At 38.0% G+C, this 26,349-nt stretch overlaps 1 protein-coding gene across 1 annotated transcript; it reads left to right on the top strand.

Annotated features, from left to right (window-relative positions):
- The first annotated feature begins 1,077 nt into the window (after positions 1–1,077).
- tnpo3 (transportin 3) lies at positions 1,078–23,626 on the top strand. Its single transcript, XM_055006730.1, has 23 exons — positions 1,078–1,313; positions 5,241–5,441; positions 8,173–8,246; positions 8,337–8,493; positions 9,429–9,572; positions 9,653–9,828; positions 9,913–10,051; positions 11,974–12,120; positions 12,219–12,326; positions 12,416–12,507; positions 12,606–12,745; positions 14,144–14,339; positions 15,281–15,368; positions 15,453–15,529; positions 15,609–15,669; positions 15,746–15,886; positions 16,097–16,213; positions 17,123–17,217; positions 17,765–17,921; positions 18,225–18,392; positions 18,471–18,583; positions 20,612–20,695; positions 23,030–23,626. The coding sequence occupies exons 1-22, from the start codon at positions 1,194–1,196 to the stop codon at positions 20,670–20,672; spliced, it is 2,772 nt and encodes a 923-aa protein (XP_054862705.1). The 5' UTR covers positions 1,078–1,193; the 3' UTR covers positions 20,673–20,695; positions 23,030–23,626.
- The last annotated feature ends 2,723 nt before the right edge of the window (positions 23,627–26,349 follow it).

The raw sequence follows: 26,349 nt of genomic DNA, 5'->3' as shown, positions 1-26,349 counted from the left end.
TCCCCCACATTAGAGCCGGGTTCTGCTCGAGGTTTTTTTCCCTGTTAAAAGGGTGTTTTCCTGCCACTGTCTCCTTAGGGCTGCTCTGGGATTCAGGCATATGGGTTCTGTAAAGCGTCTCGAGACAATTTGACTGTAATTGGTGCTATATAAATAAAATTGAATTGAAAATTGAATTGAATTGGATTTATAATGACTATAGAGCTTTTTGTAATAATAGCATGTGTGCATAAATACGATTATAATAAATATATAATTTTTTACTGTAGTTTTATGTCTATAAATACAGTTTTATTAAAAACTATATTTTCTGAATGGAGTTCTGTGTGTATACATACATTTATGATAAATATAGTAATGCACTATTTATATTCTATTATTATTATTATTATATATAATATTTATATTTTATAACTGTTATTATTATTATTATTATTATTAATATTAATATTATTATATATTTATATTCCATTATTATTATATATGGTATTTATATTCCATTGTTATTATAAATAATATATATTTATATTATATTATTATTATTATTATTATTATTATTATTATTATTATTATTATTATTATTATTATTATTATTATTATTATTATTATTATTATTATTATTATTAATAATAATAATAATAATATTAATATTATTATTATATGTAGTATTTTTATTGTCTTATTATATATAACATTTATATTATATTATTGTTATATATAATATTTACATTATTATTATTATATATAATATTTATATTATACTATTGTTATATATAATATTTACATTATACATTATACATTATATATATATATATATATATATATATATATATATATATATATATATATATATATATATATATATATATATATATATATATATACATATATATATATATATATATATACATATATATATATATGTTTTAAAAATTATATTCTATTATTATTATTATTATTATTATTATTATTATTATTATTATTATTATTATTATTATTATTATTATATTTTAGTATGTGTAGGAACTCTTGTGTCTGGACGGACCGGAACCTTTGTTCCCGTCCTGTATTTCCTCTGGGAGCGGATCGCGGCTGCACCGGGAAGCTTGAGATGGCGGTCGTCAGTGGGACCGTGTAGTTCTGTAGTTCTTCTGGTTCTGGTCCTCTGAGGAGAACTTCTGCCTTACCGAGTCATGGAGGGGGGGAAACCGAGCCTGGCGCTGGTCTACCAGGCGGTCCAGGCCCTCTACCACGACCCGGACCCGGCCGGGAAGGAGCGAGCCTCGGTGTGGCTCGGAGAGCTCCAGAGATCGGTAAGAAAATGGGAGAGGCCGGGGTGGGGACCGGGCCCGGGGACCGGCAGGGCTGCGGGGCCGGAGGGTTCGGATACTTGTGTGACGCGGTGCCGCCGGTTCTGCTGTTTTGGCCCCACGCGGAGCCGGACAGGCGGCGGTAAACTGCGCAGTCTCAGAGGACCCGGAGCCCCGTTAGCATCACAGCTAAGCTAACAAAATGAATGAAGGCGCTGAGGTGAAAACACTGCAGCTAGCTGGAGTTAGCCGGCTGCTAGCCCGCCGTCTGGTTACCGGGACGAAATCACGGTCTGGGTTCAAAACGTGCGTGTTTCTGCGTGAAGTTTTCAAACGTTTCTAGCGTGACGGGATCCAGCGGCCCTGCGTTAGCGTGTTAGCAGCTAGCAGGCTAACGCAGCGGACAGCAGGACTTCAGGGAACGGGTCTAACCGGGGGACCGGGGGGGTCGCTGCTGGACCGGATCGGGCCCGAACCGGAACAGGAGACGGTTTTAGTCCGAACCACAGACCCGGGGCCGGTCTGTTTATACATCTGAGACACCTGGGAGGGATTCAGAGGAAAGTTCAGGTGTGGAGAAGAAAGCAGAAAGTAGAGGGCGTGTCAGGAAGCCAGAAACTGATTTGGAGTCAGAATAAAAACAGGTTAGAAACTGATCTTGAGTCGGGTTTAAAGTGGTCTGGAGTCAGGTTAAAAACTAGTCAGAAAACAGAGTAGAAACTGATCTAGAGTCAGATTAAAAACAAGTTAGAAACTGACTTAGACAGGTATAAAAACAGGATAAAAAACTGATCTGGAGTCAGATTAAAAACAGGTTAGAAACTGATCAGGAGTCAGAATAGAAACTGATTAATAACTGATCTGGAGTCAGATTAAAACTGACCAAAGTCAGGTTAGAAACTGGTCAAAACACAGAATAGAAGCTGATTAAAGACTGGTCATAAATCAGATTAAAAACAGGTTAGAAACTGATTTAAAACTGGCCATAAATCAGATTAACATTGATCAGAAATCAGAGTAGTAGTAATAGTAGTTGTAGAGTAAAAACTGATCAGAAGTCAGTTTAAATCTGATCAGTTTCAGGTTTTCTGTGACTCCAGCAGCTGATAAATGTGTCATAATGATGCAATAATATGATAAAATGAATTCTATTATTGTAGAAACAGTCACAGGAATCACTTTAGCTTCCAACGTATTCTATTTAATACATTAATCTACTATTTAATACATTATATTTGGTTATTATAGTATATTTTATTACATTTTTGGGGGCATGTAATAGATTTTTTTCTCATTAAATCATTTGATAAATGTTTCTTTTTATTTGGGAGATTTTTTGTTTTTCTCAATTTTTATGAACATTTTTTTTCTTCTGCTATTTTCAAAAAAAATATTTGTGAGACATTTAAAAAAAAATTAAATATACATAAATATATTGACCCAAAATATGAACCTAAATGTTCCCTAAAATACTTCTTAATGGCTAGGAAATTATCTTTTTATTTTGTCTTATTTTCTCCATATTTTTTCGACATTCTAGGAATATTTCTGGAAGATTTAATTTAATTTAATATTAGGAGACCTTTTATTCATTTATTTGTTTATTTTGAGTTTTTTTTTAAATAAATGATTTGTCACATTTTCTTTGCTTTTTTTTTCTTTTACATTTGGGTAGACTTTCATATTGTTTCCCTGCATTTTATTAATATTTTTGGAGTATTTATATTAATATTTGGGGACATTTTATTTATATTTTTCCAGTCTTTTATTTATTTATTTTTTGCAGAATTTACAGATTTTTTTTCCATTTTTCATTTTTTTTCAGTTTGTGACATTTTATTCTGTTTGTTTTTTTGTTTTTTTTTTTGTAAATGGTTGGGGTTTTTTGCTTAATTTTTCTTTTATATTTGCATTTTCTGAATATTTTTTGGAAAATTTAATTTAGTATTTGAGGATATTTTGTTTTTATTTTTTCCAGTCTGATCTTGATTATTTATTGCGCATTTTATTGATTTATTTAGTTTTTTTTAATTTACATTTTGTGTCATTTTACTAAATTTTTTGCTTAATTTTTCTTTTATATTCCTGTATTTTTTCCCTGCATTTTCTGAATATATTTGGAAAATTTTTCAGTCTTTTGCTTTAAATTTTTTTAAAACAAATCATTAAAATGTTTAATAAATAAAAAAATAAAAGACTGGAAAAGAATATATAAATAAAATGTCCCCAAATATTAAAATAAATTTTCCCAAAATATTCATAAAACGCAGGGACAAAATATGAAAGCCTACCCAAATGTAAAAGAAAAAATAGCAAAGAAAATGTGACAAAAAAATATAAATAAAATGTGAGCTGCTTGACATCTTTGGGCATTTTATTGGTCATTTCTCACATTTTATTAAAAGCTTTGGCACATTTTCTAAAATGTCTGCAGGAGTTAATTTTTTTCTGGAATATTTTAGGAATATTTTGGGGCTTTTGAAGCTTTTATTGTCACTTTTAACTCTGCAAATTCTGGTTAAAACACAAAAACAGGAATCTGAGCAGCTGTTTTAATAAAAGAATGAATGAAAGTAAATAATAATTATGTGACAGAGGCAGTAAATAACTTTATTAATGGACATGAATAAATAGTGTGTGGCTGAATGGGAAGTCTGTTCTGCGACGTTCTCCACGTGGAACTCTGCTAGAACGGTTAATTATTAGCCGCTGCTTCATGTTTGTTGACTTTACTACCAGTACTTTTACTGTAAAGTGTTTTCTGGGAGCATTAATGAATAAAAATGATCTTTTTAAGATAGCAGCAGAGTAGATTTTCCGAAAAATGCAGGATTTATTGAGGTAAACGCATGAATATTTTAAATAAAGTCAGGTATAGGGGCAGGTTAAGTAGCTAAAACATTAGTTTAAAATCACCATTTTACATTTTACCTCCATTTTAACTTTATGAACCTTAAAATTAATCTTAACGTGTCATTTTATGTGATTTTTTTCCTCTTAATTTTACACATTCTTGGCCGCATTTCCGCTAAAATATCCATGAAGTTGCAACAGATCTTTGAAATATGCAAGGTTTCTATGTAAAGTTGTTAAAATTTTAGTTTATTATTGTAGTTCTATATGTTACTTTCATATTAAAGGTGAACAAACTTTATTCATCTAAAAATTAACATTACCTGAGTAAAGAAAGTGTCATTTTATGGGATTTTTCCTTTTACTTGATCCGATTTTTGTCCAAATCTACACAAAAATATCAACTAAATTACAAAAGATGTGAAATATACGAGATTTTTATGTACAAAATCCTCAGAAGATCAGAATTTTAGAATTAATTAACTTTTAAAATAAGATTTATGGGATTTTTCCTTTAGATTTTATTGATTTTTGTCTAAATTTCCACAAAGATGTCAATTAAATTACAAAACTAGAAATTAAAATGTTATTTTTTCATGTTAAGTTACTAATACATTAGTTTAATATTACAGTTTAATATTTTACATTAATTTTAAAGGTGTATAAACTTTATTAACCTTAAAAATCTGTCAAATGTAGAAATTTTTTATGTAAAATTTTATGTAAAAGTTTATATTTCACTTGATTTGATCTAGAATTTGTGCCATATTCTTGAAATCTGACACAAAATTACTGTTTTTATGAATATTATTCTAATTATAATCATAAATATTAGTTTAATAATTTAATGTGCACATTTTACTGAAGTTTTTTGCACTTTTACTGAAGTTTTTTTTGTACTTTTACTGAAATTTTTGTACTTTTACTGAAGGTTTTTGTACTTTTACTGCAGTAAACAGTCGTATTTATTCCTGCAGCTTCAGTGACAGTCAGCCAGCTGGTTTCCTGCCTCCTGATTGGCCGGTGGCTCCTCCAGGTGAGCCTCCAGGTGCCCTAACTCTGTCTCCTCCTCCTCAGATGTATGCCTGGGAGATCTCCGACCAGCTGCTGCAGCTCAAGCAGGACGTGGAGTCGTGTTACTTCGCTGCTCAGACCATGAAGATGAAGATCCAGACGTCCTTCTATGAGCTTCCTCCAGAGACCCACAATGCACTGCGGGACTCTCTGCTGACCCACATCCAGAACCTCAAAGACCTGTCGCCCATCATCGTCACGCAGGTCAGAGCTTTACTTACCCTTTAGTCGTGTTTTATTTATGTGTTAGTCACATTTTATTCACTTTTATTCACCTTTTATTCATGTTTTATTCACATTTTATTCACGTTTTAGTCACTTTTTGGATACAGCTTATTCACCTTTCATTCCTGTTTTATTCCCGTTTTACTCACATTTTACTCACGTTTTAGTCAAATTTTATTCACTTTTATTCACCTTTTATTCATGTTTTATTCACATTTTATTCACGTTTTAGATACAGCTTATTCACCTTTTATTCCTGTTTTATTCTCGTTTTACTCACATTTTACTCACGTTTTAGTCACATTTTATTCACCTTTTATTCATGTTTTAGTTGCTTTTTAGTCATCTTTTGTTCACATTTTAGTCACATTTTATTCCTGTTTTATTCGCGTTTTAGTCACATTTTATTCCTATTTTGTTCATGTTTTATTCACGTTTTAAATAACTTTTATTTCTTTTTTATTTGCGTTTTATTCACCTTTTATTCATGTTTTATTCACGTTTTATTCACCTTTTAGTCACATATTATTCACCTTGTATTCCTGTTATATTCACCTTTTATTCACCTTTTATTCACATTTTATTCACGTTTTATTCACATTTTATTCACCTTTTAGCTCCGTTTTAATCACATTAACCCACGTTTTCATCATTTTGTTCACAGAAGTTTTTTTTTTCGTTATACTTGTAGGCCATTTGATAGATTTATTTCCTTCTATTTTGTGTAATATTTTTGGTGAATTTTATTATATTATTATTTTTTCCCAACATTTTATAAACATTTATGCCATTTTTTAATATATTTGTAAAATAAAATCTATGTTTTTTCGACAGTTATTAATTTTTGGAACATTTCATTCATATTTTAAGGACATTTTATGAGTGTTTTTTCAATCTTTTCCAACATATTTTTCACACATTTTAGACGTTTGGGTTTTTTGGTTATTTTTTCACATTTTAATGAAATTTAGTTTTTTATTATTTTTACTATATTGTTGTTTTTTCCTACATTTTATTTATTTATTCCTGCAATTTTTTAAATATTTGTTTGTTTGTTTTTTAATAACACAATTTCTTAGACATCTATTAATTTTTGGAACATTTAGAATTTTTTTCCTCATATTTTATTACATCTTTTGGTAATTTTTACTTTTTTTCCCCTTACATGTTATTTAAAAAAATTATGCAAAATTTTCTGCCATTTTTTTGAATATTTGTTGAAAACAATTATATTTCTTCAACATTTAATAATTTTATGAAACATTTAATTAATATTTTAAGGACATTTATTAATAAAACATAGTTTTTCACTCTTTAGGCATTTATTTTTTTCACATTTTATTAAAATTATATATTTTTTATTTTTACTATATTATTATTTGTTCCCTACATTTTATAAATATTTTCTGCCATTTTTTGAATATTAAAATAATTAATTTTTGGAACATTTCATTCATATTTTAAGAACATTTTATGACTATTTTTCACTTTTTTTCAACGTCTTTTTTGCTCATTTATAGATGTGCTCTCGTCTTTTATTAAATTCTTTTGGTTATGTTTTTCCTGCATATGTACGATTTTTTTCGTACATTTAATGAATATTTTTAGGACATTTTTTGAAAATGTATGTGTCTTTTGTTTTTCAATCGTCCTTAGACATTTATAAATAAAGATTTAACTCATATTTTAAAAATCATGATCACATTTTCAGATTTTTTTCCATCTTTTCCAACATGTTTTTCACACATTTTAGGCATTTGGGTTTTTTCTTTCTTTTTTTCAAAGTTTATTAAACGTTTTCGGGCATTTGTTTATTCTTTGTGACGAATTTTATTTTTATTTTTTGACACATTTTATGAATGATTTAATTAGTATTTTTCAGCTTTTTTCTCAAATTTTAGCAACAGTTATTATCATGTATTATTGTTCATTTTGTTCTCATACTTAAATAAAAATTTTGAGACATTTTTTAACATTTTGTGACTATTTTCTAGATCTATTTAATAGGAACATTTTTGGCACATTTCAGAATCTGTATGAGCATTTTCACACTTTTTTTATAAAAAAGTTTAGCGCACTTTTTTTCCCCCTCATTTTTTTGTTACATCTTTTGGTTAAGTTTACTTTTTCATATTTGAAAATTTGTATTTTTTACTTACATTTTAGAGACATCTTATAAAAAAATGTTCTGCATTTTGAAATTTTTTTAAAAAAAATAAATGAATAAATAAAATTCATATTTCTTAGGCATTTTTAGTTTTGTGTTTCTTTGTAGCGATTCGCGCCTTTTTGTGGTCATTTTGTGTGTCTTTGCGTGAATTTTATGTGTTTTGTGGTCAGTTTATGTCTCTCTGAGTTTTGCATCCCTTTGTAATCATTTCTGTCCCTTTGTGGTCGCGTTCATGCGACTGTTCAGTCATGTGATGAGTTTGTGTTCAGTCGTGTCGTCATCAGACTGGAAAGTGAAGTCGGTTTAAATGCTTTGATGAAGATTGAGCAGTTTCTAATCTAATAGAGTCCAGTAGGAGCCTGTTTTCTCCTGTTTGTGTCGTAAAAACGCCAGCAGAAAGCGGCTGCTGTGTTTTCTAACAGTCGTTGCATCAGCTGGTGGTTTGTGGAGGAAATCAGTTTGACCAGAAGGAGGAGGAAGTTGTTGAGCTCAGAGTTTGAATGTTTGATCAGACGAGTGACTGAACGTTTCTCTCCTCAGCTGGCTCTGGCCATCGCTGACCTGGCCCTGCAGATGGCCTCCTGGAAAGGATGCGTTCACACGCTCATAGAAAAGTAAGAATCCACACCATCAGTCTGCTGCCGCACATGTTCCAGTCGCCCGCCCACTCACCTGTTCTCCCTGTGGCTCCGCCCCCCTCTCAGGTACAACAACGACATCAGCTCCATGCCCTTCCTCATAGAGATCCTCACCGTGCTGCCGGAGGAAGTCCACAGCCGGTCTCTACGGATCGGAGCCAACCGCAGGACGGAGATCATCGAGGATCTGGCGTATTACTCCAGCACGGTGGTCACTCTGCTGGTTAGAGCTATTATCTTCTTCCACTCTGACAGTTTGTCCAAAACAACTCAAAACTTGAACAAAATTACTCAAAATTACTTAGAATTTGTCAAAAATGACTTAAAACTCACCCAAAATGAATGAAAATGTGTTCAAATTGACGTACAATTTGTCCAAAACGGGTCTAAAATTAATCAGTAATTTGGGACAAATTCTAAGTAATTTTGAGTAATTTTGGACGAGTTTTGAGTCATTTTAGACAAATTGTAAATAGTTTTGAATGAGTCCTGAATAATTTTGGACAGATTCTAAGTTATTTTGATTAATTTGGTTCCAATTTTGAGTCATTTTTGACAAATTATACGTCAATTTGAACACATTTTTATTAATTTTGGATGGGTTTTGAGTACATTTAGACAAATTCTAAGTGATTTTGACTAATTTTGGACAAGTTTTGAGTCATTTTTGATAAAGTTCAGTGCACAAAGACTGTTGTGTTCGCTCTTACAGCCAACAGCAGAGTTTTCAAGTCAATTTTCACAAATTTTGAGTGATTTTGGACAAATTTCGGTCAATCTGAGCACATTTTGATTGATTTTAGACAACCTTTGAGTTATTTTGGAAAAATTATAAGTCAGTTTGAACACATTTTAATTATTTTTGAATGAGTTTTGAATCATTTTGAACAAAAATCAAGGCCTAAAGACTGTTGTATTCACTCTTACAGCCAACAAGTTTTCAAGTGAATTTGGACGAAATTTCGGCCAATCTGAGCACATTTTGAGTGATTTTAGATGTGTTTTGAGTCACGTTTTATTACTTTTCACTCATTCGTCAACATGCTTTATTTAGTTTCCAGACATAAATGAAAACCAGCTCTGACATGTGGGGTTATATTAAGTTTAATGTGTTTTATATATTTCTGCCAGCATGATGTTGATCTTCTCTGCTTCCAGACGACGTGTGTGGAGAAGACGGGGAACGACGAGAAGATGCTCATCAAGGTGTTTCGGTGTTTGGGCAGCTGGTTCAACCTGGGAGTCCTGGACAGTAACTTCATGGCCAGCAACCAGCTGCTGATGGTCCTTTTCCAAGTCCTGGTGAGGTTCCAGCTTCGTTCTAAACGCTTTAACACGACTCTTAACAGCTGTGAATGACGTTCCTGATGTCGGTTCCACAGCAGAGAGATGAAACCTCCACCAACCTGCACGAGGCGGCATCGGACTGCGTCTGCTCGGCACTCTACGCCATCGAGAACGTGGATACCAACGTGGCGTTGGCTCTGCAGCTGTTCCAGGGCGTCCTGACGCTGGAGACGGCGTATCACATGGCCGTGGCCCGGGAAGACCTCGACAAGTGAGGACGCTGCTCACGTTTAGCGTCGCATCTGCTGCTCGGTGAGCGTTTTCCGTCGCATTCACGTCTGGTTTCCGTCCTCAGAGTGCTGAACTACTGCCGGATCTTCACCGAACTCTGCGAGACGTTCTTGGAGACGACGGTTAGGACTCCAGGTCAGGGGATGGGAGACCTGAGGACACTGGAGCTGCTGCTGATCTGTGCAGGACACCCGCAGTATGAGGTACTGAAATAACCGCAACACCCCAGAACCGAAATAACCACAACCCCTTCAGGTCAACCCTCAGCAGCTACACGACACCTTAAAGTAGTTCTGACTTCTGTACGACAAACTAAGTTCAGACCTTAAAGCAGGAATGTAAAACTCAAAAACAAGACAAAATATTGCAAAAATGAGACATAGAACAACATAAGCGAGAAACAAAATGAGACTAATGACACGAAACAAAACAAAAAAGAGACAAAAAGTTAGACAAAAGAGTTACAAAGAGACAAAAAATGGACTTACGACAAATACGTGACAAAAAGGAAATGCAAAACGACAAAAACATGAGACAAATAAAAAAACATAAGACAAAATTACAAAAAACGAGGCACAAGGAGACAAAATGAGAAACAAAATGGCAAAAAATGAGACAAACAAAACAAAACAAAAAAGAGACAAAAAAATAGATAAAGTTACAAAGCAACAAAAACATTACACAAATGACACAAAAAGGAAAGACAAAATGACACAAACAAGAAACAAAATGACAAAAACACTCCATGAAGGAATGAATAAAGCAAAACACAAAATGACAAGTCAGACAAAAAAAAACAACAAAAACAAGACACAAAATGACAAAAACATGAGACAAACAAAATGAAACAAAACAAAAAGAGACAAAAATTAGACCAAAAAGTTACAAAGCGACAAAAAAATGAACAAACAACACAAGCGAGACAAAAAGGAAACACAAAATGACAAGAACATGAGACAAACGACAAAAGTCAGACAAGAAAAGAGAAAAACAACAAAAATGAAACAAAAAATGACAAAAGAAACAAAATGACAAAAAAGTTACGAAGCAACAAAACAGTACACAAGCGAGACAAAAGATTACAAAAACGAGAAACAAAATGACAAAAGTCAGACAAAAACAAGACAAAAAACAACAAAAACAAGACAAAATATTAAAAAAAGACACAAAATGACAAAAATGAGACAAAACATTGAATAAAGTGAAACACAAACAAAAAACACAAACGAGAAAAAAAGGAAACATAAAACAACAAAAAACATGAGACAAACAACAAAAGTCAGACAAAAGTCAGACAAAAAACAAAAATAAGACAAAATATTTAAAATATGAGACACAAAATGACAAAAGAACAATGAACGAACTACTATTTTATGTCATGGTCTAGGAATGATTTTAAATTTATAGTTTTACTAATTTACAATCTGCAGTTAATGTCTTCTCTGGAATTTTTACACTTTGAGGGCCGGTTTTGGCCCACGGGCCGCATGTTGGACACCCGTCCCTGATAGTAACATAACCAGACCTTCTTTTTGATATCTAACTGCACTAAACACAACATCCGCTGTCTCGCTAAGGGCTCAAACTCTAGCTGGTTATAAACTTGGTCGATCAACTCTGGATTTCTGAATCCAGCTGTGAGAAGGGGTTGGAGTTGGTACCAGACAACCAATCAGAACCATGGACGGGTCATTATTCCTCAACCAGTTTGAGAAATTAAAAAAATATATCACATAACACAGCCATCTGCTTGTGTTGCTGCAGCCAAAACCATGAAAAACAAGACTTGAATGTGTGAAAGGGGACTTAGATATATCAACATCACTGCCTCAAGAACAAGTTGCTTTGTTGTAGATTTCTTGACAAACAATCAGTTAAATGATCATTGAGCAACATAAGATTGCAATTTGAAATTGTCCCTTTATGTTGCCTACAAAATAGACTTTAAAGAATAACTAATCACGTAAAAAAACTGTGATAACCTCCCTTTCATTCCTATAGTCTTAATGTGTGTCAGGTAGTTTTAGCATCTTTCTAACATGAGTAGCTCTACGGTCGTTTTCTGTTTTCGTGTTATATCACTTCATAAAGACGTAGAGAAGCTCTAAAACCTTCTCGTCTCCAGGTTGTGGAGATTTCCTTTAACTTCTGGTACCGTCTGGGAGAACATCTGTATAAAATCAACAACGCAGCACTTCACAACATCTTCAGACCGTACATACAGAGACTCCTGCACTGTTTGGCCCGACACTGTCAGCTGGATCCAGACCACGTAAGAACCCGGATCAGGTCTAAACACAACCACCATCACCTGATTACTGGATGACCGCTCAGTTTAAAACATCTTCCTAAAGTTGTTCTCACCAACAGGAGGGAATCCCAGAGGACACCGACGACTTCGGGGAGTTCCGGATGAGAGTCTCGGACCTCGTTAAAGATGTCATATTTCTGGTTGGGTCCATGGAGTGTTTCTCTCAGGTAGGAACTCTTCACTTCCAGTTTGTGTGACTCGATTGTTTCTTCTAGCTTTAGCTTTGGTTCATTAAAGATCTTCTGCTTGTCCTCAGCTGTACTCTACATTAAAAGAAGGAAACCCTCCCTGGGAAGTGACGGAGGCCGTTCTCTTCATCATGGCCGCCATCGCTAAAAGTGTCGATCCGTGAGTATCTGAGGACATAAACAAACCGGACATGAAGAAAACACTCAGATGTAGAAATGTGACACCCTGATGTGGTTATTTTTGTTCTGTTCTTTCAGAGAGAACAACCCGACGTTATCGGAGGTGTTGCAGCAGGTGGTTTTACTACCTGAAACCGTCCACATGGCGGTTCGATATACGAGCATCGAGCTGGTTGGAGAGATGAGCGAAGTCGTGGACAGAAACCCACGATTCCTCGGTATGGAGATCAAAGATTCAACAGTCTGATCGCATTAAACTCTGCAAAAACTTTGACTTTTATCCTTTCAGTACAGTTAAGTTGTATAAATGAAGCATTAGAGGGTAAATGTAGCATTAGAGGGTAAATGTAGCACTAGAGGGTAAATGTATCGTTAGAGGGTAAATATAGCCTTAGAGAGTAAATGTAGCACTAGAGGCTAAATGTAGCATTAGAGGCTAAATGTAGTGTTAGAGGGTAAATGTAGCGTTAGAGGGTAAATGTAGCGTTAGAGAGTAAATATAGCATTAGAGGGTAAATGTAGCACTAGAGAGTAAATGTAGCATTAGAGGGTAAATGTAGCACTAGAGGCTAAATGTAGCATTAGAGGCTAAATGTAGTGTTAGAGGGTAAATGTAGCGTTAGAGGGTAAATGTAGCGTTAGAGAGTAAATATAGCATTAGAGGGTAAATGTAGCACTAGAGAGTAAATGTAGCATTAGAGGGTAAATGTAGCATTTGAGGCTAAATGTAGCCTTAGAGGGTAAATGTAGCATTAGAGAGTAAATATAGCATTAGAGAGTAAATATAGCATTAGAGGGTCAATGTAGCATTAGAGAGTAAATATAGCATTAGAGGGTAAATGTAGCACTAGAGGGTAAATGTAGCGTTAGAGGGTAAATATAGCTTTAGAGAGTAAATATAGCATTAGAGGGTAAATGTAGCGTTAGAGAGTAAATATAGCATTAGAGGGTAAATGTAGCGTTAGAGAGTAAATATAGCATTAGAGAGTAAATATAGCATTAGAGGGTCAATGTAGCATTAGAGAGTAAATATAGCATTAGAGGGTAAATGTAGCACTAGAGGGTAAATGTAGCGTTAGAGGGTAAATATAGCTTTAGAGAGTAAATATAGCATTAGAGGGTAAATGTAGCGTTAGAGAGTAAATATAGCATTAGAGGGTAAATGTAGCGTTAGAGAGTAAATATAGCATTAGAGGGTAAATGTAGCACTAGAGAGTAAATGTAGCATTAGAGGGTAAATGTAGCATTAGAGGGTAAATGTAGCGTTAGAGAGTAAATGTAGCGTTAGAGGCTAAATGTAGCGTTAGAGGGTAAATGTAGCATTAGATAGTAAATATAGCATTAGAGAGTAAATATAGCATTAGAGGGTAAATGTAGCGTTACAGAGTAAATACAGCATTGGAGGGTAAATGTAGCATTAGAGGCTAAATGTAGCGTTAGAGGGTAAATGTCGCGTTAGAGGGTAAATGTAGCATTAGAGGGTAAATATAGCATTAGAGGGTGAATATAGCATTAGAGGATAAATGTAGCGTTAGAGAGTAAATATAGCATTAGTGGGTAAATATAGCATTAGAGGGTAAATGTAGCGTCTGACTCATTGTATCTTCTGTTCTCAGACCCGGTGCTGAACTACCTGATGAAGGGCCTCAGAGAGAAACCTCTGGCGTCTGCAGCAGCGAAGGCAATCCACAACATCTGCTCAGTGTGCCGGGATCACATGGCTCAGCACTTCCAGGGTCTGCTGGACATCGCTCGCTCACTAGACTCCTTCGCCTTGTCAACAGAGGCCGCCGTAGGACTGCTAAAAGGTACCTGTAGGACACCTGTAGTGATGTCAGATGTTGGTCTGGTGTTTGGTTTCTTTGGGTGTACACCTGTACACTCTGTCCGATGGTCTACTGGCTGGTTATCAGGTGAATTGTTGGTCTATTAGCTGATTTTTCAGATGAGTTGTTGGTCTAGTGATTGGTTTGTGGGTGAGTTGTTGGTCTAGTGCTTTTTTCTCAGATTAGTTCTTGGTGTAATGATTTCTTTTTTGGGTGAGTTCTTGGTCTAATATTTGTTTTTCGGGTGAGTTTTGGGTCTTGTGATTGTTGTTTGAACAGATTGTTGGTCTACTGGCTGTCAAGTGTTTAGGTGAGTTGTTGGTCTCGTGTCTGGTTTTTTGGGTGTACACTTGTACACTCAGTTGTTTTACATGTGAGTTGATGGTGTCGTGGTTGTTTTTCAGTTAGGTTCTTGGTTCAGTCGTTGGTTCCTGGGTAATATGTTGGTCCAGTGGCTGTTTTTTGGGTGAATTTGTTGGTCTAATGGTTGTTTTTTGGGTGAGCTACTGTTCAAATGGTTGTTTCATTTGGTAAGTTCTTGGACTGTTGACTGTTTTTTGGGCAAGATGTTGGTCCAGTGGCTGTTCCTGTAGTGAGTTTTTTATGGTAGGTATTTGGGTGAATTTGTTGGTGTATTGGTTGTGTTTTTAGGTAAGTTCTTGGACTGTTGACTATTTTTGGGTGAGTTGTTGGTCTAATAATCAAGTTTTGGGTAAGTTCTTGGTCTTAGTGGTTGTTTTCCGTCTAAGATGTTGGTCCAGTGGCTGTTTTTTAGTTGGGTTCTTGGTTTAGTGGCTGTTTTGCAGGTGAGTTTTTTGTTTCGTGGTTGTTGTTGTGGTCAGCTGCTGGTCTTGAGGTTGTTTTGAAGCTGCACATTAACCTGTAAACAGAACCATGACCATCAGTTCTCGTCACCTGCACAGGTACAGCTCTGGTCCTGGCTCGGCTTCCTCTGGAGAAGATTGCGGAGTGTCTCAGTGACCTGTGTGCTGTTCAGGTCATGGCTCTGAAGAAGGTCGGTGGACGTTTCTGTTTCCAGTCACAGTTTGTTTAGTGGAAGATTTAAATGAGCTGAACCTCATGTTTCTGTTTGTTTCAGCTTCTGGCTGAAGAATCTAGGAACGGTAAATCAGCTGATCCCACCGTGTGGCTGGACAGACTCGCGGTTATCTTCAGGTGAGCGTACCTGCTCATTTACCTGCAGTCAAACTTTATTCAAATCAGAACACGTTAACACAGTATTGTTGTTCCACAGACACACAAACCCCATCGTGGAGAACGGACAGACTCACCCCTGTCAGAAGGTCATCCAGGAGGTAAACACCTGAACTCACCTGTTGCTCACCTGGATCAGTAATGACAGGTGATAACTTCCTGCTGTGCTTCCTGCAGATCTGGCCGGTGTTGTCAGAGACCCTGAACACTCACCAGGCCGACAACAGGATCGTGGAGCGATGCTGTCGCTGTCTCAGGTTCGCTGTGCGATGTGTCGGGAAAGGCTCCGCCTCCTTACTGCAGCCACTCGTCACTCAGGTGAGACACACCTGAGCTGTTTATCCTCAGTGATTAAATGGCTTATATGTCATTACTGGATCATGAACAGGTTATTGTCCTGCCATGCACTGATCAGTTCAGCCTCTGGGGGGAGCTGTGAGTCAATCAGACTCCATCAGCCGTGATGACGTCATGTTAATGTCTGTTGCCATGGAAACGCTGATCAGGGGATTTATTTGTCGCCATCAGATGGTGAGTGTGTACCAGGTGTATCCACACTCCTGCTTCCTGTACCTGGGCAGCATCCTGGTGGACGAGTACGGCATGGAGGAGGGCTGCAGGCAGGGACTGCTGGACATGTTACAGGTGAACTCACCTGTTAACTTTATAAACTCACCTGTTAACTTTATAAACTCACCTGTTAACTGGATAAACTTACCTGTTCACTGATAAACACACCTGCTAACTGATAAACTCACCTGTTTACTTTATAAACTCACCTGTTAACTGGATAAACTTACCTGTTCACTGATAAACACACCTGCTAACTGATAAACTCACCTGTTTACTTTATAAACTCACCTGTTAACTGGATAAACTTACCTGTTCACTGATAAACTCACCTGCTAACTGATAAACTCACCTCTTATAGATTAATTTTAATAAAAACACCAACTGCTCCTGCCGTCATGACAAACTGTGGCAGCAAAGTATCACAACAGAAGTTATTTTTTCCATTGAATATATTTTCTAGATGCACAGCAGCGACTTTTCATCTATTTTTTAATTCTTTATATATATATATATATATATATATATATATATATATATATATATATATATATATATATATATATATATATATAATGATAAATAAAAGCTAATTTAGTGACTTTATAATGTTAAATCTGTTGTCTCTGAACATATTAAAGTAAAAAAGTGAGCTCAAATGTGAAATTTTGTTGTATTTTATGTACTAATTAAATCTCAAACACAATGTATTTAAACAAATACATCAGAGACCCTGTAAGAGAATCTTAAGAAAAGATCAATCTCACTACAGCCTGATTTCTGCAGTTGTACAGTTTTTTATTTGGCTGGTATCATTTTATTGAAGTCATTTAGATTAGGTCTTATTTTATCTATGAAATATTTAACTTTATGTGATTAAAGGCAGCAGAATTTCAGGTTTTTTTCTCACTCCGTCTTCTGCTGAGATGTAAACAGACTGAATCAGGCTGACGATGATGATGGTGAGCTCCTCTTCCTCCTCAGGCTCTGTGTATGCCGACCTTCCAGCTGCTGGAGCAGCCCAACGGTTTGAGGAATCACCCCGACACCGTGGACGACCTGTTCAGGCTCGCCACCAGGTGAGTCACCCGATAACGTTCGTCTAGCCGTGCGTGGCGAAGTAGAGCAAGTTAGCCAAAGTTCTGCAGGTTATGTCAGAATTCAGTCAGAAATACAGATCATTAGAACCACTGACGGGTGAAATTATGTCATTAATTACCTGGTTACTGCAAAGAGAAACTAAATAACCAAAATGAGGCACAAAATGACCAAAAACAGACACAACATGGCCAAAAAAAAGACGCAAAATGACTAGAATGTGACACAAAACAACCACAGACACAAAATAACCACAAAGAGACACAAAACAGCCACAAAGAGCCTTGAAATGACCACAAGAGGGCACAAGGCATAAAAAAAACAACTACAAAGAGACACAAAAGACGACAGATACATGTGAAATGACCAAAGTGACACAAATCATCCAGAAAATGACCCAAAATAATGACAAAGAGACACAAAACGACGACAAAGACACAGAATAACAGTAAATACATGTAAAACCACCACAAAGAGACACTGGGTGTATCTGGGCTCCACTAAGTCGTCCTTCCTGTCTGCTTCCAGGTTCGTCCAGAGGAGTCCCGTCACTTTACTCAGCAGCAGCATCATCGTTCACATCATCCAATGTGCCATCGCAGCCACGTCACTGGACCACCGAGACGCCAACTGCAGTGTCATGAAGTTTGTCCGAGACCTCATCCATACTGGAGTCGCCAATGACGTGAGTCACCAGAAATTAGACCAATAGAGATGGAAAGATTCCCTCAGAACATCTGGTTCTTCATCTCCAGTAACTTTATTGATGATCAGGGTTCTACCTTCATAGGTCCTTAAAGTCCATAAAGGAGAAAGTTCTAGAGTAGACCTACCGACACCTGGAGAAAGTTCTAGAGTAGACCTACTGACAACTGTAAGGAGAACTTTGATCATTAATAAAGTTACTGAAGATGAAGAACCAGATGGTTCTGAGGAAACGACTGACTTGAACCCGTTGGATCAGAACCTAACAGAACTCTGTCTTCAGCACGAGGAGGACTTCGAGGTGAGGAAGCGTCTGATTGGTCAGGCCATGGAGCAGCACGGCCAGCAGCTGGTCACTCAGCTGATGCACTCGTGTTGCTTCTGCTTGCCGCCGTACACGCTGCCGGACGTCGCTGAGGTTCTCTGGGAGGTCATGGTGTTCGACCGGCCGGTAGGTGGACGCGCCGACGCCTGCTCAGGTGTGTCCGTTCCGGTGCGGGTTCTAAAGGCGGTTCTGCTCTGTTCTCAGACGTTCTGCCGCTGGTTAGAAAGCGCCCTGAAAGGTTTACCGAAGGAGACGTCAGGAGGTGCCGTGACCGTCACCCACAAACAGCTGACAGACTTCCACAAGCAGGTCACCAGGTGAGGAAACACTAACGGCAACATCACTAACAAAGAACAATATTAGTAACAGACAGAAACACAGGCAACAGACGGTAAATGAAAAGAAACACAGCAACATTAGCAACATGAATGAAAAGAGAAACAAAGAGCCAACAAACAGCAACACTAGTGACATCAGTCACAGAAGAGCAACCTGAACAACATGAATAAAAAGACAAGCAGAGAGCAACAGACACCCTGAGTAAAGCTACATGTCACTAGCTGTGTTTTTCCTGCATGTAAACGCGATGCATCTGAAAACTGCACGCATGGCGGCCGGTCACTACATGGTCACATGACCGAGCTTTCATCTTGACGATCCGGCAAATGAGTCGGATAAACACGGCGGCTCAGCCACAAACTTTCTCTCTTATTTCAAAAACACTTCAGGGAAAAGTATTTCTGAAAGCATCTGAAGTGAGAAATAATCTGTGCAGCAGCTGAATCTGTCCTGGTTTTAGGTCACCGGCGGCTGGTTTAGAAGTTTGAGGACTAGGGCTGAAACGATTCCTCAAGTTATTTGAGTAATTTGATTACTAAAATTCCTCGAGGCAAAATTCTCTGAATCGAGGCTTCGTTTAATCAACTACATGCTGGACCCCAGGTCACGAAATGGGGGACCGCGGGTCTGAGGCGGGACCCAGACTTCATTCGACACAAACCAGGTCCTTAAATTTGATGGGATGCTTCTATTTTAACCAGTGCAGCTTTTCTACTGTTCACAGCAGGAGTGTCCAACCAGTCCGTGGTCTAAACGCTTGTCTAAACTAGCCATAGGTGAACTAAAACCAGAACAGATCAGATGCTTTCAGAAATATTTTTCCCTGAAGGGTTTTTGAAATAAAAGACCAAGTTTGCAGCCGAGCCGCTGTGTTTATCTGACTCATCTGCCGGACTGTTAGCTGAAAGCGCGGTCATGTGACCACGTAGCAGCCGCTGAAGCTCAGCGCTGTCATGTGACCCGCTAGTGACCGCCCGCTATGTGTGTGATTTTCAGATGCAGCGCGTTGACACGCGGGAAAAACACATCTAGTGACACGTAGCTTAACACCTGACAACATCAATAACAGAAGTGATGAACAGCACCAAAGAGCAACAGCTTGAGTAACAAACGGCAACATGAGCAACAGACAGCAATATTAGTAGCAACGGCAGCAACATCAGTTACAAGATCAACAAAAAGCAGCCAACAGCAATATTAGCAACAGGAACAGCAGGTTGTTCTCCACAGACTCCTATCAACAGTTGCTCTCATCACACAGACACTAAATAGTTGCTTCAAATGTTAGATTTAGTTGCCACATCATGATTTAGATTCAGTGAACTGAACATCAACAGATCAACAGTCTGAAGCTTCGTCTCAGGTTTCATCAACCGTTGGTCAACATGTTGTCCTTCAGATAAAAACATCAACCTGTAAAACCAGCGGCAGTTTGACGTTGGACGACATTAAAACAAAGTTTTTCTGCTTCGTACCTCAGAACTAAAACCTTCCAGCTCTGAATCTCCTCACATTTATTCATTAACTGCAGGTTTTAGAGTTTAACACTCAGATTATGGACCAATCAGCAGCGAGTGTGGCAGGTTCAGGTGTTAAGAATCAGAAGCTCCAGCTGTGACTCATCAGGATCAGGAGGTGTTCAGGGACACGACAAACAGCATGGAGCGTTCTGATTGGTCGCCGCAGCATTTCACGATCCACCGGGATTTTGTTGAGACTCGTCTGAAGATGGAACGCAGAAGAACAGGAGTCCAGAAACAAGTTCAGACAACACCTGAAGGAAACTCACCTGAAGGAAACTCACCTGAAGCTCCAGCAGGATGATTTCAGACTCAATCTGAGAACAGGAATCACCTGAAAAATTATCCAAAATAAGAGAAGCAAACTGATCTGCTGTGTTTAGAAACGGCACCACCTGTAGGACAGGTTGGAGCTGTTACCATAGCAACCAGAGTAACTCACCTGTTTCATCGTCTGTGTTTCTTCTTCTTCTGGTCTTGTTCCAGTGCGGAGGAGTGTAAACAGGTGTGCTGGGCCATCAGAGAGTTCACCAGACTGTTTCGATAGCTGCAAGCTTCACACAACACCAGGTAACTGATTACACAGGTAACTGTTCATACAGGTAACTGATCACACAGATAACCCATTGCACCGGTAACCAATTGCAAAGGTAACAAATCACACAAGTAAATAATCATGCAGGTAACCAATCTCACAGGTAAGTAGTTGCACAGGTAATAAGGTCATAGGTATTACAAAGTAACTTAATACAAAGGTAACTGATCACACAGGTAACTGATCACACAGGTAACTGATCACACAGGTAACTCATTACACAGGTAACTGATTACACAGGTGAATCATTACACAGTTAACCGTTCGCACAGGTGAATGTTCATACAGGTAACCCACCGCACAGGTAAGTAATTGCAAAGGTGATGAATCACACAGGTAAGTCATTACACAGATAACTAGTTGCACAGGTACCTCATTACAAAGTAACCTAATATAAAGGTAGCCCTTCACAGGTAGCTAATCACAGGTAACTGATTCCACAGGTAATCACACAGGTAATACAGGTGAAGACTACATTATCAGCCCCCCTGTGCAATTTTTGTTGTTTTTCAGAAAGTTCCCCTGTGCTGTTTAACAGATGAAGGAATTTTAACAGCTTTTCCAAACATCCTAGTTTTATTTTGAATGTTTATGTTATTTTATTTTGCGCACAGAAACTAAATTATTGAACAAAAAAACAGAAAGTACTAGGTTAAAATCATTAGCCCCCTTGATGCTAACAGCCAACTGTGTTTCCTTTCTGCTGGATATCGGCTGCAGTCGTTCGTTGTAGTTTCTAACGAGTCTCTGACGTCTCCTGAGGAATCCCAGCCCGTTCTTCTCTGGCTAATCCATCAAGCTCCACCAGATCTGATGGTCTTCTGGAGGTAGATCTTCACCAGGAGCTACCAAGGTTTGGGTCGTTGAAGACAAAGTGATGACCCGGACCCAGTTTAGTTGCTGACTGCTTCAGGTTTTCTTTCTAAATCTTCATGCATCCTTCTGTCTCCATGATTCCTTCAGCCTGGACAAGATTCCCAGTGAAGGAGCCCCAAAGCATGATACTGCCACCACCGTGCTTAACTGTGGGGACGGAGTTCTTCCCTTCTTTCTTCTAACAGAAGCAACGTCTCAAGTTTGGTCTCATCTGACCAAAGGACACGCCTCCAGTCCTCATAGTCTTGCTCCAGGTTGTCCTTGAAGGTGTCTCTACTGTGGAAGTGGAGGTTTAGGGTTCAGTCCATGTCTGTGTCTTCACCGACGCTACAACCCCTGACAGTCATTAACTAGTGTTCTGGTGGTTGTTCTAGTATCTTTAGGCACGTCTTTCACTAGTTTTCTCTCCAGAGTCTTTGAGATCTTTGGCTTCCTCCCTCTACCAGACTTGTTCTGTACTTTGGCTCTCTTTGAAGTTCTTGACACTTGGAAACATTGTGAGAACTTTGTAGACCTTCTCCTGCTCTCTAAGTATCAATGATTCTTCTTCTCTTTTTGTTTTTGGCGTGATACTTTCTCCAGTGACAGCTCAGATCCTTCATGGAAGTTTTTCTACTGGGTATAAAGTGAAGGACAACCCCCAGTTTAACCCTCCTGTTGTCGTCATTTACAGGCACCAAAAAATATTGTTTCCTTGTCTGAAAAAAATCCCAAAATTCAGCAAGAAAATTCAACAAATTTCTGAAAATTTGCAAAACCTTCAGGATTCAGGAAGTTTCCCTTAAAAGTTTTATTTTAAAAAAATCCCCCAAATTTGGTAAGAAAATTCTTGTAAATATTTTCAAAAAATGAGTAAAAATCTTCCAAAAAATCCTAAAAATATCTAAAGTGATTCCATATATATCAGTAAAACTTCTATTTTCTTGAAGAACATTCACATAAAAATCAACCAAAATCAGCGAAGTTCGCTGGATTTTGTTTGATTTTTATGTGAATGTTCTTAAGAAACATTTTTAACATTTTTCACAAAAAATGTTCAAAGATTTCCCAAAGATGTTGAAATGCGTACATCAGAAGTTTCACTGGGAAAATTTTTTTTTCCCCACATTTTCAAACTTTAAAACGGGTCAATTTTGACCCGCAGGACAACACCAGGGTTAACTTGATTGATTGATTAATTGAAGCTGTGAGCGTTACCAAGTTAAAGCACCTGATTGGACAACAGCGGTTTGTGGTTTGACTCAGTAAAAAAGTCGGTTCTTAAGGGGACTAATTTAGACCCTGTTAGTTTTTGTTTTTTGTTAAATAATTTAGTTTCTGTGTGTAAAGTAAAATAACTAAGAATCCAACATAAAACTAGGATGTTTGGAAAAGCTGTAGGTAGTTGATCTCTCAGGTAACTGTGGTCACACCTGTCGTCTGTCGTCCTGCAGGTTAAATCTTTTGTTGACCAACATTCAGAGGTGACGGCAGACGAGGATCCAAAGGGATGAAGATGAAGATTGAGGGACTTTGAATGTGAATCAGGACGAATCGCTCTGAGGGACTGATTGGACGGACTGAGTCCAACCCCCCACCTCACCTGACCTTACCTCACCTCACCTGTAGCAGGTGTTTGGTGGGCGGGGTCGGGCCCAGCGGGCAGGCGGGGTCGGGACAGGGAGGAGTTCACCTGGCGAGGATCAGTCCTGCTGCTTCTACGGAAACGACAAATCAGAGGACGCACCTGGTCAGCAGTTTTTAAGAGAAGATTTATTTTCGGGACTTTTGGTCGTGATGTTTTATGTCCGTGCCATAAAAGGAGCCAGATGATTTCCCATGATGCTCTTGGCGGAGCGGCTGCCTGAAGAGGCGAGATGCTGGAGGATTTGACGTCACCTTTGACCTTTTTAACTTTGGTTGAATTTTAGTTGTTTTTCCACAAAGTGAGACAGAGTGAACTCTGGGTAATGAGGCGGAGAGACTGACACCATGACATCATCTGTGATGTAGCCTTGTTGTAAACAATAAAAAAAACCTGAGACAAGGAACGACTGCCCCGCTGTTTACGGCTCCTAGTTCACCGATCCAGAGTGGAGCCGGTGTCGATTAACAGATCAGGTAAAATATATGTGATGAGGAAAAAGAAGTCATGCATCCTTCAAAATTACTCAATAGTTGTCCAAAGAGTTGTCCAAAATGAACCTAGATTCTTAAAATAAAAACGAGATTTTTCCTAAATTAACTTAAGTTTGTCCAAATTGATCAAAAACTGTCTAAAATGAACTATGATTCATCAAAATTACTCCGTAATTGTCCAAGATGAACCATAATTCATCAAAATCAACAAATGCAGATCAGCTGGAGTTCCTGGTTGTTCCACCAGGTGGAGCCTCTTCCTTTTTAATCCTGTAGTGACCAGAGGAGGCATCACTCAGACTGCAGTTCATGTTAAAGCAGAGGGCATTGTGGGGGTTTGGCTAGGAAAGGGGCACCATGACAAAGACTTCTGCGGTGGTTAATGACCTCCAACCGATTTTTAAATATCAAAAACTTGTTAACAAGAACAGTTGAGTAGTTGTTCTGACCAGACCACTAGTACGGGAAATGTTCCATGTTGATGCTGTAAAATGGCTCCATCAGAACACAGAAACACGATAGATTAATCAATTATTGATTGATAAAGTGGTTGATTATTGGTTAAAGAAATGTGCTTAAAATCTGACAAATGGCTGGTTTTGTTTCTTAATGAGGTGAAAAACTTGTCTGTTACCATAGTAACCCAAGGATGTGGTTGATTAAACTCAATCTAATGTTGGTTAGCAAAGTTTAGCTAGCAAGGGGCACCATGACAAAGACTTTGGTGACGATTAATGACTGAAATTCAGAGCTCTCATGGTGCCTTTATGCAGATCTACATGTTGATGGTTAAAAATACTTCATCAGTTTATGGAAAAATGTGAACTTTACTTCATTCTAGATAACGTCTGTCCAGGTAAGTTCCTGATTGGCTCATTACTGCCCCAGTGGTTGATAAAGAAACTCAAACTGCAGATTTGATGTTCTAAGCTGCTATCAGCTGTTCCTTCTCTGCCACTGGGGGGCGCCGTGCATCCATTCAGGAGGTTCAGGTTCAGAAGTCATGGGTAGGCCTCCCCTAAACTATAAGGTTCATTAAAAAATGCATTTCAAGAAAGATGAAGAAGAAATGGATCAGATTTAGTTTCAGGAGGGAACCCTGTAGAGATGAAGACAGAATCAGAAAAAAACTGGTTTAGACCAGTAGAACCGGTTTAGACCACTAGAACCTAGTTTAGCCCAATAGAACCCGGTTTAGACCTATAGAACCCGGTTTAGACCACTAGAACCTGGTTTAGACCACTAGAACCTGGTTTAGCCCTATAAAACCTGGTTTAGACCAATAGAACCTGGTTTAGACCAGTAGAACCGGTTTAGACCAGTAGAACCTGTTTAGACCACCAGAACCTGGTTTAGCCCTACAGAACCTGGTTTAGACCAATAGAACCTGGTTTAGACCAGTAGAACCTGTTTAGACCACCAGAACCTGGTTTAGCCCTATAGAACCTGGTTTAGACCACCAGAACCTGGTTTAGCCCTATAGAACCTGGTTTAGACCACCAGAACCTGGTTTAGCCCTATAGAACCTGGTTTAGACCAGTAGAACCGGTTTAGACCACTAGAACCTGGTTTAGACCACTAGAACCTGGTTTAGACCACCAGAACCTGTTTAGACCACCAGAACCTGGTTTAGACCAGTAGAACCTGGTTTAGACCATTAGAACCTGGTTTAGACCAGTAGAACCTGTTTAGACCACCAGAACCTGGTTTAGCCCTATAGAACCTGGTTTAGCCCACTAGAACCTGGTTTAGCCCACTAGAACCTGGTTTAGACCAGTAGAACCTGGTTTAGACCACCAGAACCTGTTTAGACCACCAGAACCTGATTTAGCCCTATAGAACCTGGTTTAGACCAGTAGAACCTGGTTTAGACCACCAGAACCTGTTTAGACCACCAGAACCTGGTTTAGCCCTATAGAACCTGGTTTAGACCAGTAGAACCGGCTTAGACCACTAGAACCTGTTTTTGCCCAGTAGAACCTGGTTCAGACCACTAGAACCTGGCTCAGATCAGTACAACCTGGTCTAGACCAGTAGAACCTGGTCCAGACCACCAGGTGGAGGAGAATCTGCCATCAGATGTGAGTTCAGGTGTTTTTCTGAAACCCGACACCGGCCCATGAATGTGAACAGGTGATGTCATCGTCGCCCTCTGGGTAACGTGATGTCATCGTTCTGTTCCTGCAGAGACCCGTCTGCTGGGAGTTCTGGTCAGACTGGTTCCAGTTGGGACACTCTAATGAATACTGTTCTAACTGGAACCACAATGAGTTGACACAGGGATGCCAAAGAACCCTTTTTAGTTCCTCAAAGAGCCTTTCAGCAAACGGTTCTTTAAAAAGACGTTTCTGAAAACAGTTCTGTAAGGAACCACCAAGAGGGTCCTGAAAGAGTAAATTTTAAAAAATGGTTCATTTAGTCACCATAAATTGGAACCTCAAAGTTTCCTCAAGGAACTATTAAAAACAGTTAGTCATTCTAAATGGTGCTCTAAAGAACCTCAGCAATAATAGGATCTTAGAGGAACCAATTCTTCAAACTGTTCTTTAAAGAGTTCCCAAAGATGCCTTGAAGAACCATCAAAAAATAGTTCCTACTGCTGCCCCAAAGAACATCAGCAAAAATTAGCTCTGTA

This window comes from Amphiprion ocellaris, chromosome 21 (assembly GCF_022539595.1).
Source record: "Amphiprion ocellaris isolate individual 3 ecotype Okinawa chromosome 21, ASM2253959v1, whole genome shotgun sequence".
Taxonomy (NCBI): domain Eukaryota; kingdom Metazoa; phylum Chordata; class Actinopteri; family Pomacentridae; genus Amphiprion; species Amphiprion ocellaris.
The sequence above is the reverse complement of the archived record's forward strand: the minus strand, read 5'-3'. Positions and strand labels throughout refer to the sequence as shown.